The sequence below is a fragment of the Homarus americanus genome, unplaced genomic scaffold (assembly GCF_018991925.1).
Source record: "Homarus americanus isolate GMGI-L3 unplaced genomic scaffold, GMGI_Hamer_2.0 scaffold57980, whole genome shotgun sequence".
Lineage (NCBI taxonomy): Eukaryota > Metazoa > Arthropoda > Malacostraca > Decapoda > Nephropidae > Homarus > Homarus americanus.
In genome coordinates, this window is record NW_024716703.1 from 14,999,312 (window position 1) to 15,018,817 (window position 19,506).

At 40.7% G+C, this 19,506-nt stretch overlaps 1 protein-coding gene across 4 annotated transcripts in view; it reads right to left on the reverse strand.

Moving 5' to 3' along the window:
- LOC121858308 (dolichyldiphosphatase 1-like) overlaps window positions 1-13,627 on the reverse strand; it is a 62,410-nt gene extending 48,783 nt beyond the window's left edge. For 2 of the 4 annotated variants that reach the window (XM_042354639.1, XM_042354638.1), the window contains exons 1-3: window positions 13,460-13,625; window positions 6,991-7,091; window positions 3,266-3,444 (exon numbers count right to left, since the gene is read on the reverse strand). In XM_042354639.1, the coding sequence (XP_042210573.1) occupies window positions 3,266-3,444; window positions 6,991-7,091; window positions 13,460-13,535 (356 nt within the window). In that variant the 5' untranslated portion in view covers window positions 13,536-13,625. Of the gene's footprint in view, window positions 1-3,265; window positions 3,445-6,990; window positions 7,092-13,459 lie in introns of all 4 variants that reach the window. The other 2 variants (XM_042354640.1, XM_042354641.1) reach the window with 2 other exon arrangements.
- Between the last annotated feature and the right edge of the window lie 5,879 nt (window positions 13,628-19,506).

Below are 19,506 nucleotides of genomic sequence, written 5' to 3' on the forward strand. Positions count from 1 at the left end.
CTGCCTCTTCACTGACGTCATCATCATCTACCATCTCGTCGGTAGTCACATCAGGATCCCTTATCACCTCCAGGATGTCGTCGTTGGTGGTCTCGGAGAAGCCTGCAGCTGTAACACTCTGCGCAGCTTCTCTGGCAAGGTCCACTGCTACTGCAACAGTCTGAACCTCACCAGTCACAGATTGACTCTGCCTAACGGCCGGAATGTCTTGCAACACATGTCTCCATGCGTGACGAACAGTTGCTACAGACAGCTGATCCCATGCCTCCACCAATAAGTCCACAGCTTTCTTGATGTTGAATATTCTCCAGAATTGTTTTAAAAGTACTTGTTGCTCTGCCAACTGTTGATCCTTGTCGTCTTCGCTCTTGCTATCGGTGGTGGTGTCACTCAGGTTACGCAACTCTTCCCTGGTGTTGGTGTAGTCGTTCAGGAGCTTGAATTTTTTAAGTAGAGAATGCAGCTTTTACATTACAGATTAACTCTTGGTCCATGGGCTGTAATATAGACGTAGTGTTGGGAGGAAGGAAGACCACTTTTACGTTGGGGTGACGATCTAACAGTAGGGGCGAGTGTCCTGGTGCGTTGTCCAGCAGCAACAAAATCTTGAATGGCACATTCTGTTGCTCACAGAATTTCTTCACGTCGGGAATGAAAGTCATCAAACCAGGAGAGGGACAGTGTAAAGAACATCCACGCCTTACGTGCGGTCAGCCAGTGGACATTTAGCTTGGTCATGTCCATGCTCTTGTAGGCGTGCGGCTTGCGTGCTCTGTGGATCACCGATAACTTGAGCTTACAGGTACCGGAGGCATTGGTGGTAAACAGGACGGTGATGCGCTCCTTCTGCAACTTCCGGCCCCGAATCTTGCTGGCATTCTTCACAACGAAGGTCTTGGAAGGTAGCTTTTTCCAAAAAAGACCAGATTCGTCCATGTTAAACACCTGGTCGTCGGTGTACTGTCCTTCCTACTTAGTCTCACGTAAAAACGGAGGAAATTCCCTAGCCGCAACACGGTCAGCACTAGCTTCTTCACCACCAATGTTGATATTGGTGATCTTGTTCCTCTTCTTAAACCTCTGTAACCACCCAGAGGAAGCATTAAAGGGTTTGGGCTCTGTAATTCCCATCTTTCGTGACACTGCAGCATGCAGTTCACGTGCGTACTCCTTAACAGAGCGCGTGTCCACCGCCATGTTCCGTCGCGCCTGACGCACCAAGTAGCTCACAAGTAATTTTTCCGTCTTGAGAAGCACCTGGTTGTGGAAATACTTGATCATAGAAGCACCTGTAGACTTTGTGATGTTCATGTGCTCCTTTATCTTGGCTGCATCCTTCTTAATTGTCCTGATCGTAGACTCGTTAACACCATGCTGGCGCGCGAGATCAACCTGTCTTGTTCCTTTCTCCAACTCTTGTATGATCTTATACTTAATTTCGTAGCTTAAGGAACGTCGTGTCTTCTTTGGCTTAGGGCGGCTGGGTCCAGGTAAGGAAAGGTTTCTCTCTGGGGGCAGTGGTCCAGCGGAAGCCATTTTACAGAACAATGGATGCACGATTACATGGTGTGGCCTGGAGGGATGAAACTGCCGCGGCTAGGTCAAGCGTCGTCTTTCCTCCCTCCCTCCCTCCCCCGGGTGGACACGTCATATTACTTTAAACCAATTACAGTTAGCAGCGGAGGGAGGTAGGGATGCATGGCCAATCACAGTCTGATACGTCATATGACGTCACTGATAACACAACAGAGACATGCACTGTGCAACCTTACCGCGCGGCTTGCCCAGGCGGGAGCAGGCGGGAGGGGCGAATCTAAAAATAGCGTCGAGCCAGACACTCTCCGCGTAAAGGGGTACACGCACCGCGGAATGTGAGCATTCCGGTTTCGGCAGGGTACCGCGTAAACGTGGAATGTGGGACCGCGTAAAGCGAGGGTTGACTGTATATTCTCATTTTTTTGTTTACAGAGAAGAAAGTTGACATTGCTCTCCCTAATACCCCCTGTAATGTTCTCAATACTCACCATCTTTCAATCACCATTGTTGTCACTGCTCAAGAGGGTTGGTGGTTACCACAAGGTCTGTCTTGAGCAATTAATATATAATATTGTAGCATATTTTTCAGAACTTAATAAATATTATTGTAGAGTACATGTATGATGTGTCTCATCTGCCCTGGTTTATTCACTGATCAGTTGTCTAAGTGCAAAAGTAGCCAAATCAAGCCATCATGTATTAATTAATTTTTAATTATAAAGTAAAATGTTATAAGACAATGGTTTAGTAGTGCTGTTAATGTGTGTGTTGTGTAAGTGTCTTGGCATGTCACCTCACCACCTGCCTCATCACCTCACCACTTGCCATGTCACCTCACCACCTGCCTCATCACCTCAGCACATGCCTTATCACCTTACCTACTGCCTCGTTACCTCACTTACTGCCTCGTCACCTCACTTACTGCCTCGTCACCTAACCACCTGACTCGTCACCTCACCCTCTGCCTTGTTAGTTCAGCTCAGAGTTACATTGATTTATACTGTATAATTAAATTTTTTAGTATAGTTTGTACATTTAAAGAAAAATTTATGTTTGCACAGTAATTATAAATAAACCCAGAGCAAAAAAATCCAACGTTACCCAAGCGGCTGGTCTTCCCACCCATGCACCAAACCATGTGATGCAGTTAAACATGATGCAATCTTTTATAATCCCAGGAACCTTTGTCCCCCAGGCCCTGAACAGAAAGGTTTGGAGTGATATTCTCTCCATTTTATCAGATTATCCGGTAATTACGCATTATTTCATAATCAACATTTGCTCCCAGTCCCAGAATTATAAATTTGGACAGATTTTCCGCTGTTTTTTAATTTTCAGAAAATGCTCCTGATTTTCAACCTAAGAATTTGTTCTCAAGCCCGGAACTGAGAGAATTTTCTGGAAATATTCCGAGCAAATTTCAATTCCAGCTATTGGAGTGTAAAATATAATTACCGTAACCATATTTCACACTTCAACTTAAAAAACTTAAAGGACCTTCTTACCAAATGGTCAAGAATAATGTTAAAATTAAATCTATTTAAATGTTAAATCCCAGTGAAGACAGATCCTTTTGTTAATTTATATACTGTACATTGCACTTTAAAGTAAATGCACTTCAGAGCTATTACGGGTTAGAGAAGTCCTAAACATCAAATTGAAGTCAAGGCTTTATCTATATTATGCTTCTTGATAACTTAATTCACTTTAGGAAACATCTCTACCTTACCTGAAAATCAAGAATAATATCGAGTAAACAGTAAAGAACCACATCATCTGTGAATGAGATGAAGGCATTCCATATTCTGTGTAGAGTCCACCTCGTAGCACAGGCCGCGGCTCTGCTATAATGTTCTTCAGTACCAAGTTTATGACTTCATTTAATAGTGCCCCAGCAAAAAACATTATCTGTAAAGAGATGTGGACCTGAATATTCTCTATAATGCTAGTTAACTCCACTGTTTAATACCAATTATTTTTAAATAACATTTAGACTTACATTGTCTACTGTTGACTATGTATTATTACCTTTCCTAAACTTTATCCAAACGAAGACATAAGGAAAAAATTCACAAGGAAAATTACAGTGAGATAATAGAGGAATACAAACAAGGAAAGTACAGTAAACAATTAGCATATTACACAAAATGAAAATGAAACACAGTAGCAAAATCCAATTCACATCCTTAATTTATACTTCATGCAAGGTTTGAGAGAGTCCACCAGCAAGGTGGCCTGCTGCCAGGAAACATTTTTTGTAATCAAAACCACACAGGATATTTTTTAAGGAAAGTGGATAAAGCTATTTGATATTTTGCAGTAAAACAAATTGTCTGGAAAAGACAGGACAGCACAAAGTAATCAAAAATATGGTCAATGAAAAATTACAATAAAAAAAGGTTCCAAAACAAACTGCAAAATACTGATTGGTTGCATGTGACAAATTGAGTGGAGGTAAACGAAGCCTCAAAGAAGATCCAAACTACTTTTACTGGTGTCCTTGATGCTGTAGCAAAGTTAAAGAAGATAAGAATAAAAACTAGGAATGAACCTTGGATTACTAGCGAGATATTAGAATAAATCAGACATAGAGATCAACTTGCTCATAAGTGCTTTGAAATTTGCAATAAACCTGATACTTTGCTAATCCGGATCACCTTTACCCCCCCAATTAGTTGGAATTAATGAGGTTTCACTGGGCTACTAAGTGAAAAACTGCAGACTTTCAGCATTGGGTCTGTTGACTGGTTTAAATCATATCTTAGCAACAGTAAACAAATTGTCATTGCAAATAACCTGTGGAGTCCCACAAGAAAGTATCCTAGGACCTTTGTTCGTCCTCTGCCGATGACAGTGCCTTTTTAATGTCAGGTAAAGATGATATAGCGGAGTTATCATCTGAACTGGAGTCATGCAAACAGTGGCTCATAGATAATAAACTAGCCCTACATCTTGTTAAGACTGAAGCAAAATAATCTGGAGAAAAAATAACTAACTAAAAAAGGTAAACAAATTCATTGTACAGTACTATGTGGGAATGAATTCATCTCAACTGTAACCTCAGTGAAATTCCTTGGACTAACTCTTGACTATCGTTTGTCTGGTGAGTCAATTGTAGATAGTACTGTACATGTATAGTTAAAAAAAATATTACCCAAATAAAACTTCTTTTTCAAATGCAAAATACCTCTCAGCTGATGCTGATAGTACCCCTTGCTTGGTGCTCATACAATGTCACTTGAACTATTCCTGCTCATCATGGTACTCTGCCTTAAGACAGACACTAAAATCCAAGCTACAAATTATTCAAAACAAGGCTTTGAGGTTCATTCTTGATATTCTTGGTCACAAAGTCTTACAATCACTGAACATATTAAGTGTGGCAGATATAGTGCAGTAAACTTGGCTGAACCATGCTTACAGGATTTTCAATGGACTGTACCCAGAGTCCTCGACAACAAAATTTGCAAGGATTAGGGATATGAACCAGCAGGGCACTAGAGAGAGTGAACATAATTTTATGGTACTGTACCTGGTGTCTGTGGTCAAATGAAAAACACTTTCTTCTTTACTGCTATTACAGACTGGAACAAATTACCACACCACATCAAAACCAGTTACAGTATTAAACAATTCATAGCTACAAAAAAAAAAAATACAAAACAGTTGAAGCTACAGCAAAGGAAGAGAGTGAGATTCTATGTTATTAACCACAAATTGTTGTACTGTTCAAGTGATCCACCAGCTTCGCAACACGGGTAACTATATACTCCCACAGCCTATGTGCCCCATATACCGACATTGCCTATATTCATGCTGAACTGTATACTGTACCTGCATAGTTTATAAACATACCTATCCAATCTAAACTTGTATGACAATTTTACTGAATAAATATTATTATTGTAGATATTAAATCTAGGTTAATAAAATGTAATAAAAAAAAAATATATACCTGTACTATAATTACCTAAGCTAGCCCCGTACGCTTAAAATAGCGGTACCCAAGAACAAGTGATCACCTAAACTTTAAAAAGGTACTTAGCTATTATTTTAGGGGCTGCTATGGGTTGTAAAGAGTCTTGGAGGAACTGAGAAGCTGGAATATCCTTGGGTTGCCGGCTGTCTACTACATTTTGGAGAGTTGAGTCTGCCTCCCATGAAGTGTGAAATGAGAATGGCACTTTTACTGCCTTGTACAATTGCATGACCCAATCACGCAGAGATACATAAACAAGAACTAAATATTCATTATTATTTTTCTTTACAATACTATTTCTTAATAGAAATAAATATTGACATTTTTAGTTAACTACCGCCACCGATATCGTGTAAATTAAATGGTATTAAAGTGATCAATAGAGAAAGAGGAATACCGCACTACTTCCCGTGAAGTAATCCATCTTGCGGGTGTCAAATAGTGTCTTTTCCACTAACTTTTGTACACTCCACATATTCATTTCCCTAACCTAACTAGCTAATTAAATCATTAATTAATTCGCAAATTATTTACATATACCACATTGGATTGTTATTCCAAGTCCGATAACACACAAGATCACTACTACGGTGCTTCAAGGACCTGGAGGATAAAGGTGGAAATTAATTCCCATAATTATTATAATCTGTGAATTTGCAACAGCAACAGGTATAGTTTCACTGATGTATTTATGTAGACTTTCGGTTTCTGAACACTACTTAAAATTCACAGACAGTATCTATTCAATCAGAGGTTTACTCACTAAACTGCATGTCAAATTGAGTAAACCTAGCAAATTGGCAACATTGCCACAGATCCGTGGCAGGAGATATTTTGGGGCTGAAACACTGCTGACAGGAAGGAAAAATATTCATCAAGCCCTAAAGCCATGTACAGTAGAGATATTCCTCAATTTATGGGAGGGTTCTGTTCCAGAAAAACCTTTCGTAAAAAATCTTTTTGCTAATTAAAACAAAGACCTGTATAGTATAACCATGGACTTCCACTTTAAAAACTGATACATTCCTTTAAAAAACGTCTTGAAATGCTACAAAACATGAAACTGAACAAGACTGACAACAAAGTGAACAAAATGAAATGATAACCCAACATCTATACTGTACAAGCAATTCTCTATTTATGAACACTGGAGATATAATCCAGTCCGTATGTCCAATAATTGTTCATTGAAATTTCACACCTTGCTATAAGTACACACCTAAGCACGCCAGGTGGTAGTGCAGTCGACGTTGCCTGCTGTTGCTGCCACCATCTTTTGTTGTCTTGTGACAGAGCAGCATCTCGCAACCATGCCACTGTCTCCAAATATTTATTTAGAGTACTTAGTTTTTAGTTTTAGTGATGCAATAAGATATATTATACTGTACAGTACTCAGGTTAGTGTTTGGAGTATTTTCTGTAGTATTACATAGTCAAGTAGTACTATAAAAATTAACGAAATATAAGCCACTTACTGTATGTAAATCTCTTCTGAAGAGAATTAGGGTAACAAACCCAATGACAATGGCTACAGGTGCTAAGCTGCTTATTGCCAAGAATTTTCCTATTGTATCTCCTGTAAAAGATTAAATATTGTCAGTGAAGCAACTTGTATTAATACTTACAACATGATCTACCATCCAATGTTATAATACAAACCCTTTATCACCTTTAAAGAAAACAAACCCCCTCATCATCTTCAACTTAATTACTGTATAGTGCTTTTTGTATAACACATTTTTGCCAAACTACAGAGGTGTATAAACATGTTATATACTGTACTGTATAGAGTACAGTAATCCCTCACCAACTATGGTTTTACCAACAGCAGTTTGAGTATCCATGTTTTATATTTTGTAGACCATTTTACAAACCACAGTATCCAGTTTTAAATATCTGCAGGTTTCCACAGCCACCGAGAGAAATTTCTACCCCAACGTGGAGGGAATTTTCACTAAATCAGGTTTATCAAGTGGTTGTTCTTATTTCCTTTATCATATATGTTCCCCATAACAATAATTTGTAATCATGTACCATACCAAGAGCCTCTTCCTACTCTAACCTTTTTCACCAATTTGCATATTTTCATCCTTCATGCTGCTATTTATGATATATGCCCTTCTACTGTCTTTACAATAATCCTCTACACCTCTTGTGGTCTGGGCATAGTCACCCTGTTCACTGAATCACTATTCCTTGTAATGTGTTTTAACCTTTATTGCTAAAATGCACTCTAAATATTTTAATATAGAAACACCTTTTTTCTATCAATATGGAATAAAATAACACTATACACAAAAAATGTAAAATAAATATATTGTACAGTAGGGGGCAGGGAAAAAACACTTTTATTTGAGTTGCAGGCTGCACTTTTCAGGCATCGTTTGTATGGCTGTAACAAACACCTGTGCAAAATTTCATGCCATTTCATGCATACTTACCCTGCCGCATCGCGAACGACTTTTTGTCAACTTTTAGTGTACAGTTGGTCCTCATATTACGCGGTTAATGTAACCCGGAGGGTCCCGCGGAAAGTGAGGAACGCGTAAAGTGAACAACATAACATATGGGATTAATTGAAATGGAGTCCAGGCCGATCCCCAAACTCCACTTTTTGACGACACACAACTATGTTGTTGTAAAAATTTTATCTTAACTTTATGATGGTATGAAAAAACAAGTAATATAGAAGAGGTTAGGTTAGGAAAGATAAAGGTAAACATAGGAAAAATAAAGGTTAGGTTAGAAAACTAAAAATTTTGTGTAACACTTACGGTAGTAGAAGAGATGGCTCGGCATACGGGGATGGAGGCTGGTTCCGAGGCAGAGGGCAGATTACTGGTCCTCAGGTGAATCACCATTACTAGGTGAATCATCATCACTGTCACTTACAGTTGTCAGGGCTTCCCTGACAAATCCCTCAAAGTCAACTTCACTGTCACTATCACTGGCTTGGGCTGGCTGTGGTGGGTTGCGGGTGAAGAAACCTGTTATGCTTTGCAGGTAAGGAAAGGTTTTTCTCTGGGGGTGGTGGTCCGGCGGAAGCCATTTTACGGAACAATGGATGCGCATTTACACGGAGTGGCCTTGTGGGATGAAACTGCCGCGGCTAGGTCAAGCGTCGTCTTTCCTCCCTCCCTCCCTCCACCGGGTGGACACGTCATAATACTTTAAGCCAATTACAGCTAGCAGCAGAGGAGGGTAGGGATGCATGGCCAATCACAGGTCTGATACGTCATATGACGTCAGTGATAACGCAACAAAGACACACACTGCGCAACCTTACCGCGCCGCTTGCCCAAGCGGAGGGAGGAGGAGGGAGGAGGAGGGAGGAGGAGGGAGAGGCAGGCAGGCGGGCGGGCGGCGCGTGGGGAAAATCTAAAAATAGCGTCGCGCCGGACACTCTCCGCGTAATGGCGTTCGCGGAATGTAAGAATGTTAGGTTCTGGCAAGGCACCGCGTTAACGGTGAAACGCGGAATGCGGGACCGCGTAATATGAGGACCAACAGTATACCAAAAATTAGGTGTCATTTAATGTTTTCCAGGATAATGATAAATTTTACATGGGTGACATCGATTTAATTCACATGTTATTTTACAGGTACACCGTATATAAAATCATTACAAGTTCATATTGAAATTCTTTTTTGTGCGGAACCTTGGCATCATTTTCCTAGACAATAATCTTTGCCTAATATATCCATCTCTCGATTCGTATCCCGTCACTTCAGTGCAAGCTTCAGTCATCACTTTTATGCCTCTCTCGACCGCCTGAGTGCTGTTTGGCCACTTGGGCACCACTAATGGTGTCTCAAGAATGTCATTAACCTGTAGATTTGACAGAGAAGCAATGTAAGGAGGCTCAGTCTTGAGTTCATTCCTCCAGTTAATCATGGAATGATAGTTTTTTGCTTGCCACTTTAGTTTCGGAGTCACCACCTTTCTCATGTTGACTACAGGAGGCACATCCTCATTCCCATCTCCATCTTTACCCTCCTCATCAGTATAGTTTAACAAATTCTCGTCAACAGCAGCATCAGAATCTTCCTCCTCCTCTTCAGATCTGCCAGTGCATTCTTCCTTTTGCTGATTCTCCTCTCTAATTTTTCTTATCATTGAGACAGCTTTTTCTCTAACAGTCATGTCCTCATCTGCACACATACCAAGAAGAAGTTGATCTGTGTGGGCGAAGTATGCATTTCTCTGGACAGCCTTCTTCACTATCGTCTCCTCCTCACTATTCAGGTGTTTCATATATAGCAGGGACTGGAATACGTTCCTTGAGCCGTGTGTTACGTAAGGGTGTATCTTGATGTAAAACCACATTGGAGCACTGAACTTTATTATTGTAATGACAATTCTTTTCAACTCATGGCTGGGTCTTGATGTTGCTACATACAGCCTGAGGATTCTACTCCATAAGGTGTTCCACCTTGACACACAGGGAGGACCTGGCTCAATAGCAGCCAAGTCATCTTCAACAACACCTGTGATAACTCCTTTACAAATCCTATACAGGTATTTCTGATCCCAGGACAGATCTTTCTCCACTTCATCATTAAACACAGGGAAATCAGGGAAACTGACTGGCTGGAAGGCGACAACTGGAAGCTCAGACAAAGACTCCTTGATCTGCTTTCCAATGGGACCACGCCAATGCTCAGGACCACTTGGTTTACCATCATAGTGATAAAAAACTGCGCGGAAAGGCAGCTCATTTCCGTGAAGCTGACATATGAAATAATGGAGCGGGTGACCAAGTAACATTTCAAGATGATGAATGACTCCATTTTCTGATCCTACATTTACATTGGTTCCATCACAACCAACACACACAATGGGCTGCTGGGTTAGATTTTTCTCCACCAGAAACTCGTGAATAGTTTTGGCAATCTGCTTTCCGTGTCCAGTCTTGGGAGTCACATGTGTGAGATATTCATTGCCAGGCTCAACCATGATGACATAATGATCTTTCACCATCATCCTCGAACTCCATTTCTCGGTCTTCTCATTCTTTATCATCACACGAGTGGCGGTCTTCTTACCATCAAAATAGAGTGACGTCAAATTATCTAAACTAGCCATCTCAATTTCTTGCCTCTTAAATCGGTATTTTTGTCTCGCATCCCGCAGCTTATGTGGTCCAATAACCTGACTCTTGTCATCCTTTGTGATAATGCCATAGTCAGTTAAGGTGGCAGTAGCAATGGCAGCTCCAGCATAATCACTAATCAAGTATCGGTCACAAGCGGCAGCCAGTGTAGGGAGTCTTGTCCGGTTCTGTGAACTGGTGTCTGTCAGAGCCCTTGGATCAGGGACAAAAGGCTGATAATCAATATAGACATAGCACCATACTCATCTGCAACAAGACAACTTAAATGAAATAAGAGATATGAAAAAAAAGTTGATAAACACTGAACAGAACATTGCACCGCCACAGCGGCTGTTTGGCTAGTACTGTAGGTAAATTTAAAAATTTCAGTAGAAAATGCGGCAGACTAAACCTCGACATATCAGCTTCAAATTTGGCATGGAGTCTTAGATATGTATAAGGAACAATGCCTGAAGAGTGCAGCTTTGAGCAAAATTTCACTGCCCCCTATTGTACAGTACCCTGTACCTGTATGTCTTTGAAAAAGTGTAAAGAATAATATACAGTATGGTACACTACATTTTACATTGTTCTATGCCATAAAAAATATCCTTAAAATACAGTACAATTTAAACATAAAATTATGAGAAGTCAGCTTAATAAAAAAATTTAAAAAATGGGATAATACCCTACATTTTTCCTCTACTTCAAAGCCCTGCCCACTTTGAGCAAGTAATATTATTGGTAATTTTATCGGTTAAAATACTAAAAAAAATATAAATTTCCGACGGAAACACCATAGAATAAATTATTTTTATTTTATTCTCTTTCTCCCTATACAAGACTCAATATATAAGTACCTGTGGGTGTTGGCAACTTCTAAATATTTAACAAATCATATAAATTTCTTAAGGTCATGATGCCACCAAATACGTTGAGGGTAATTGCTGTATTGATGACTGACCGCCGGCATTCTTTCATAGAAAACAATTATAAAAATGACGAAATTTCACTGTCTTATAGTGGACACTGTCGTAGTTTGTGCAAATGCGTTAAAAAGTGGATATTTATAGTTTTAACCTAACCTTAGTTGTTAAGAAAAACAAGCAGCAGAACTGATGTTAGAAGACCTCACCAACCTAACTTCCTAGCCGTGGGGCTCCACCCCTCTGACTCCCGGCATATCAAACAGAAAGAACTCCCTATGGTTTGGTGTAATCTTACTTATTTTGTGGACGTGAGAGCAGCTGCACAGGCTCATAAAGTACACTGAGCATAGGCCTTGGTTAGAGAGTGGTACAGGGGAAGTGTTTTGAAATATGTCAATATGATTGGCTGTTTACATCCTGGGATGAGACATCATCGCTGCATTACCGCCGAGAAGACAAGTAGGGTAAATATTCGTCCATTTGCTGTGCTTAGGTTTTGATACAAAAATAGTATTTTTTTGTGTGTGTATTATGGTGTATTTTATTCAAATCTGACCTTCATTTCTTGTGCAAATTAGCAGCTTTTGAAAAAAAATTACATTTTCATTTGGAACAGAATCCACTAATTTGCACCAAATGGCAGTCAAGTTTGAGTAAAACACACCATAATACACCCCCCCCCCCCGAAAATAACTAAACTAACCTAACCATTTTTGGAACTTACCTGCTACTGTGGTGGAGGATACAGCTGGATGATCTGGTATGCTTATGGATACAGACAAAAGAATTTGCCTTTCCTTAAAAGTAAACAATTTCCACATGTAGGACACTGTGATCTTGTAATATTTGGATTGCTTCACTGTTATTCTCATAAACTCGCTGAGTAACAGCTACATAAGGGAGAGAACACTTCTCACACGCCATCACGAGCCTTCAAAATTTGAAATCGTGCGGTGGATGGCCGCTTCAAAATAATTGGCCAGCAAGTCACATGACATGAAACTTGAAGATCATTGGCTGTCATGTTGCGAAGAGGAGGGGAGGAGAGAAGTGACTCTGGCAACATGGCAGGATAATTATTCGTTTCAGCACACCCTCAATTTTTTTCATGAGATGTTTGATTTCTGATGTACTTTGATGTGCTTTGTTCAGATCTGACCTGCATTTCCATGGGAATGCATCATTATAAAAAAAGCAAGTCATCCTTGATCAAAAATGGCTATTTTCCATCAAAAAACGAAGGTGAAATCTGAACAAAATACATCCAAATACATCAGAAACCAAACATGTAGACCCCTAAATTTCACTAAATTAACCTACTTTTACCTAATCTCACCTAACCCCTGCAGGGGCCCTAACCCATGGCAGTGTGACATGCCTCACGGCTCCAGACAGCTCGCGGTGAGACAAGAAATGGTGGTTGGAGATTTATTTACCTAATTTTTTAGGCGTTCCTCACTTGTAAGATTTTTCTGAAAGAAACTCATTTCCAAGAGGCTTCAAGGGTTGAGGAATGTATATATGTGGCGGGTACAGAAATTTACGCCTCAAATTTTGATACTGTACTCCATTAATGTTGATGTGCACAAGAAATGATATGGAGTTGTATGGTTTTTTTTTATAGCCTTTGCGTCTGTAATACAGTATTGAAAATTGGAAACTTGCAGACAGCCAATGGAAGAATATTAACCCTAAGTGTATATTTATCTACCAAGAAATGATTATCATATCAGAACTCACTGATGAAAATATAATAAGAAAATAAACATTAAAACAAATAAAGCGTCGGCGGGTCAATTGTCAATATTAACCATCTAACTATATGCTCACAATCCAACCTTCACTGTAAATATTCTGTATTTGACAAGGGTGGTGATCCACCAAGCCATGTAAAACCCAGTTTACAAAATTTAGTGATTTACCTTTAGGATATTCCACGAATGTTAAGGAAAAAGGCTTCCAATCTAAATCAGTCATTGTGAGGGGAGGAGTGGACATAACAAGAGCCCGGCAGCTGACTGATGACTGACTCTCACTGCCTCACTCACTCCTCCAACTCAACTCCACAAAGTGTAAACAAACATTGATCCTTTATAGCTTGGCTCTCTTTAAGAGAACCCGCTATATCTTGACTGATAAAATAAATACACACGTATAAAGTCATTTCGCAATAATTTTAATATTCGAATATGTTAAAAATATTAATGAAATATTAAAATCCCTTAGTGAAACCCAGCGTCCGAAACAGTCTAAGAAACTATCCGGTGTTCGTTTGTTGGCGGCTCTTACGGACGGTCCACACGCCGAGCCTCGAGTCGATACAAGTTATTTTGGGTATGACCATTTTAATTGCACTGGATAAATGATTTTTCCACAAATATACTGCATAAAGTATTAAAAAATCAGGTTTCATTATTTAAGAGAGGGATTTTGTTTTGTATTATTCACCCACGATCCCGGAGTTCTATTGTGGGGTTGTAGTGGATTTCTCCCCTACAAACGCTGTTTGTCGCTGAGTAGCCGACCCCGCGAATTCCCAGTGTATGTCTCGTGGTCTAGGTCAATCAGCGCCGCCATACATCACGGAGGTCAACTATTAAGCCACGCCTACCTCCGCTATATAAGACCTGACCTCGTGGTGACCTAGCTCTCTCTTCTTCTACCTACAGCTGCAGCAAGCAACTCCACCTCCTCCGCCGCTGCCTGGCCGCCCTCGCTCCCGCCGGCGAGCATGGAGACCCACAAGCTGTCCTCCAATGAGCACCCTCACCAACCAGCTCTCTCTACATCACGTTTGTAACCACGCTGCCACTTCCCAGCACCAAGCTGCATTGTACATCCAATACAATATGTATACAGAGAGTACATTGTGAGTTTCCTTTCTCCATCCCATCCTGAGAGAGAACAAACATCTCGTACCCCACAGGGTTATGGGATGTTTGGTTCAGTGCAGCTTGGTGCTGGGAAGTGGCAGCGTGGTTACAAGCGTGATGTAGAGAGAGCTGGTTGGTGAGGGTGCTCAGAGGAGGACCAGCTTGTGGGTCGCCATGCTCGCCAGCGGGAGCGAAAAACATAAGAACTTAAGAATGGAGGAAACTGCAGCGGGCCTATTGGCCCATACTGGGCAGTCCCGTTTACACCCAACCCCTATTGCTCATATAAGCATCCAACCTATGTTTGAAGCTATTCAGCGTATTGGAGTTAATGATGATATTTGATAACTTGTTCCATTCATCCACTACTCTGTTTCCAAACCAGTGTTTACCTATTTCGCGCCTAAATCTAAATTTGTCTAATTTAAAACCATTGTTACGAGCTCGCTCCTGGTTGGATAGTTTGAGTACCTTTGTAATGTCCCCTTTGTTTAGCCCTGACTTCCATTTATACACCTCTATCAGGTCGCCCCTCGCTCGCTCTACGTCAAGTAAACACATTGTTTACTTGGCTTAAGGTTCCTACTTATCATTACTCCTAAATCTCTCTCGCAGTTGGATTTCTCTGTGGCATCGTTGTTCATCTGGTTTTCCTGTTTACATCTCCTATACTGAGTACTTTACATTAGTCCACGTTGAATTTCATTGCCATTTTTCAGACCATTCGAAAAATTTGTTTAGATCTTCCTGTAGTTTTACAGAGTCCTCGCCAGGCAGGAGCGGAGGAGGTGGTGTTACTTGAATACTAGCTGTAGGTAGAAAGAGCTAGGTCACCACGAGGTCAGGTCTTATATAGCGGAGGTAGGCGTGGCTTAATAGTTGACCTACGTCATGTAAGGCGGCGCTGGTTGACCTAGACCACGAGACATACACTGGGGAATTCGCGGGGTCGGCTACTCAGCGACAAACAGCGTTTGTAGGGGAGGAATCCACTACACTATCATAATTTTTAGGTGTTGATGGAACTTGTTACACTCTAATAGACCTTAATTACTGTTGTTATTAAAGAGCTGTAATAACATAATGTCAAGTAGTGTAACGGTCTGCTCAAGCTATTTTATGTACTGCTTTGTGTCATGCCATTTTTAATGCATACAAGTCTTTCCCTGTCATCAAAGAGACAGTTATTGATCTCCAAATTTTTAACATTCAACAGCTTGTGGGTTATCCCATGAATGTTGAATTGTGGAAAAAACTAACCATTCTCAATACAAGGCTTTCCACAGCGTACCCCATGAAATGGAAGGATATGGAATTCGCCGATCCGGGGAAGTGTCCTGGCGTGGATCGGAGACTTTCTTCATGACCACTGGTGATTAATGGCACGAAATCGTCATGGGTACCCGTGACTAGTGGAGTACCACAAGGCAGTGTACTGGGCCAGTTGTTGTGGTTTTTTTATCATAAATGAAACGACTTTTTCAGCCTTTCATGGGTAAGCTGTCGAAAGCCTTGGCAAAATCAAGGTATACAGTATATTGTCAATATTTCCACCCTGTTCCAGAATTTGGGTTCATACATCCAGTACCTTGAGTAATTGTGTTAAGCAGGAGCATCCCGGCATAAAACCGTGTTGGCATACCTTTAACCAGGTTGTCACTTTTACTTTACTTTTATCCTATTCACCACTGATCGGCTCGTTAGCCGCTTGGGCGATCGGTCACGTCTCTGATTACTTTTCCTTTTCTTTTATCCTCTTCACCAAAAGATCGGCTCGTTAGCACCTTGGGCGATCGGTCACGTCTCTGTTACGCACTGTTGGTAAGTATTGGGCGTGCACCGGCTCCTGAATGTACCAAAATCTGCTCCAATGTTGGTCAAGTCTGGTCTTGAAAGAGCTTACACTCGGTGCCGTCACAACACTTTCTGGTAGATTGTTTCAAGAGTTCACACCTCTCACCCCAAAATGATGTGCCCTCACAGTTTTCTGGACCTGCGGCTTCTTCAATCTTAAGCTGTGACCCCTTGTGGGGCAAGAGTCCGCCAGCTCCAAGTAAGGACACTCGACTGACTAGTGCCCCTTGAGATGCTTATACACTTCTATTAGGTCACCCCTTGCCCGTCTGTAGTATAAGCTAGGCAAGTTCAGGAGCTCCAATCTCTCAGGGTAACTTAGGTGCTGAAGTACAGGCACCAGGGTAGGAATTCGGGGAAATGTCCTAGCGAAGATATAAGACTTTCTACATGACCGCAAGCAGTGTGTGCAGGGTCGGATTTACCTACTTGTGGGCCCCAGGCCAAGCTCATCAGTGGGCCCCCAAATTCATAGAAATGTTTGCATGTTTCAATAATCAATATATATATATATATATATATATATATATATATATATATATATATATATATATATATATATATATATATATATATATATATGTATATATGAGTAGGCTGTAAGTCATGTCATGTTTATTGAGTGTGCCTTCCCGTATACAGTGTGTAGAGTATTGACATGGTGGAGATGAGAGGCCCAGAGAAGGTTGGAGTGTGTAAGAGGAGTTTTGTTTATGCATAATTATAATCACCTGACTCAGACGCCCACCGAGAGAGGGTTGGGGAGGCGACAGCAGGGCAATGTAGCTATTCAGACCACAGAGGCAACACCTAACCTGGTTCCTCTGTAGTTATTCAGATCACAGAGGCAGCACCTAACCTGGTTTCTCTTGAGACTTTCAACACGTAAGTTCAACTGGTACTTACTGTATTGTGTACACAGGTAGACTGTGTCCATTGCATTGTTTATCATTGTGACGACATAAAAATATGGAAAATTAAGTACTCATTGTAGGTGTTAAGATTAGACTGATTACATAGCTATGATTTATATGTAAATATATATTGGATTAGATATTTATGTGATTGCCTATGTATGATTTATTTGAAATACTAAAATGAATTGTATTCAACAGGTTTGACCGAATTATAATGTTCGAGTTCAACGACACAAGTTTCATTAAACCATTTAACCGCCCGGATGGTCAAACGTGATGGTCTACCGTGTAGCAGAAGGAGCTGATCAGAGCGAACCAAGGTCAACTCAACTCAACCCACTGGAGGGATGTACGTACGCGTGTGTTCTCAGTGCCACGGAGTACAGTGCAACGCCCATAGATTTATCTTGGCGATAATATTTTGAACCTTTGTTGTTGTAGAAAATAATGTTGTCAGAGTGGGCTCAGCCACTCTCAGTGTAGCCTGGCTCACCAACACGCGTCACTCGAGTGACGAGTGTGTGCGTGTGGATGTGTATGTGTGTGTATCCAGTGGCGAGACGTGCAGTGCAACGTCCGTATACTTCTCGCATCGATAATAGTTAAACCTTGTTAGTCCAGATAATAGTCTTGTCTGAGTGATCCTCATCACTCCCAGTGTAGTGCATATGAGAATGAAAACACATGTCATTATTGCTGTCTGACATAAGTGCAGAACACAATTAACAATTATAGTTGACTGAAGTGATATTGCTTTGTAAATAACCCAAATATCAAAGTAAAGTTTGTAATGATATCAGGTGCGAGTGTTAGAGTGGGCATAGTGAGTGCTGGTCGACTGTAGCGAAAACAATGAGACAAAGAACGTGCCCTGATGAGTGAGACAAGGCGCGCGAACGGTGGAGATGAGACAAGGTGCATGCACGTGTCCTAGTAAATGACAGAAAGTTAAGGAGCTGACAAGCATTACTATCCTGAGGGTAGCGATAGTCACAAGAAAGTGACAAAGTTAAATACCACCAGCCTGAGGGCAGCATATTTACGTGAACGTGACAAAATTAAAGTTAAATACCACCAGCCTGAGGGCAGCACAGTCACATGAACGTGACAAGATTAAAGCTAAATACCACCAGCCTGAGGGCAGCATAGTCACATGAACGTGACAAAATTAAAGTTAAATACCACCAGCCTGAGGGCAGCATAGTCACATGAACGTGACAAAATTAACGTTAAATACCACCAGCCTGAGGGCAGCATAGTCACATGAACGTGACAAAGTTAAGTATTAGCAGCCTGAGGCCAGCATAGTCACATGAACGTGACAAAGTTAAGGAGATGACAAGTATTACTAGCCTGAGGGCAGCGATAATCACATGAAAGTGACAAACTTAAATACCACCAGCCTGAGGGCAGCATTGTCACAAAAATGTGACAAAGTTAAGTATCAGCAGCCTGAGGCCAGCATATTCACAAGAACGTGACAAAGTTAAGTGTCAGCAGCCTGAGGGCAGCATAGTCATTAGAACGTGACAAAGTTTAGTATCAAAGGCCTGATCTGGTTTCGAGCATGAACGCTTAACGGAGTGGGTGTTACCGCAAGCAATAATGAGTAGGATGACACATAAACAAACATTATGTTAGGCTGTAAGTCATGTCATGTTTATTGAGTGTGCTTTCCCGTATACAGTGTGTAGAGTATTGACATGGTGGAGATGAGAGGCCCAGAGAAGGTTGGAGTGTGTAAGAGGAGTTTTGTTTATGCATAATTATAATCACCTGACTCAGACGCCCACCGAGAGAGGGTTGGGGAGGCGACAGCAGGGCAATGTAGCTATTCAGACCACAGAGGCAACACCTAACCTGGTTCCTCTGTAGTTGTTCAGATCACAGAGGCAGCACCTAACCTGGTTTCTCTTGAGACTTTCAACACGTAAGTTCAACTGGTACTTACTGTATTGTGTACACAGGTAGACTGTGTCCATTGCATTGTTTATCATTGTGACGACATAAAAATATGGAAAATTAAGTACTCATTGTAGGTGTTAAGATTAGACTGATTACATAGCTATGATTGATATGTAAATACATATTGGATTAGACATTTATGTGATTGCCTATGTATGATTTATTTGAAATACTAAAATGAATTGTATTCAACAGGTTTGACCGAATTATAATGTTCGAGTTCAACGACACAAGTTTCATTTACTTTAACGCCTCGATGGCGGTTACATATATATATATATATATATATATATATATATATATATATATATATATATATATATATATATATATATATATATATATATATATATATATATA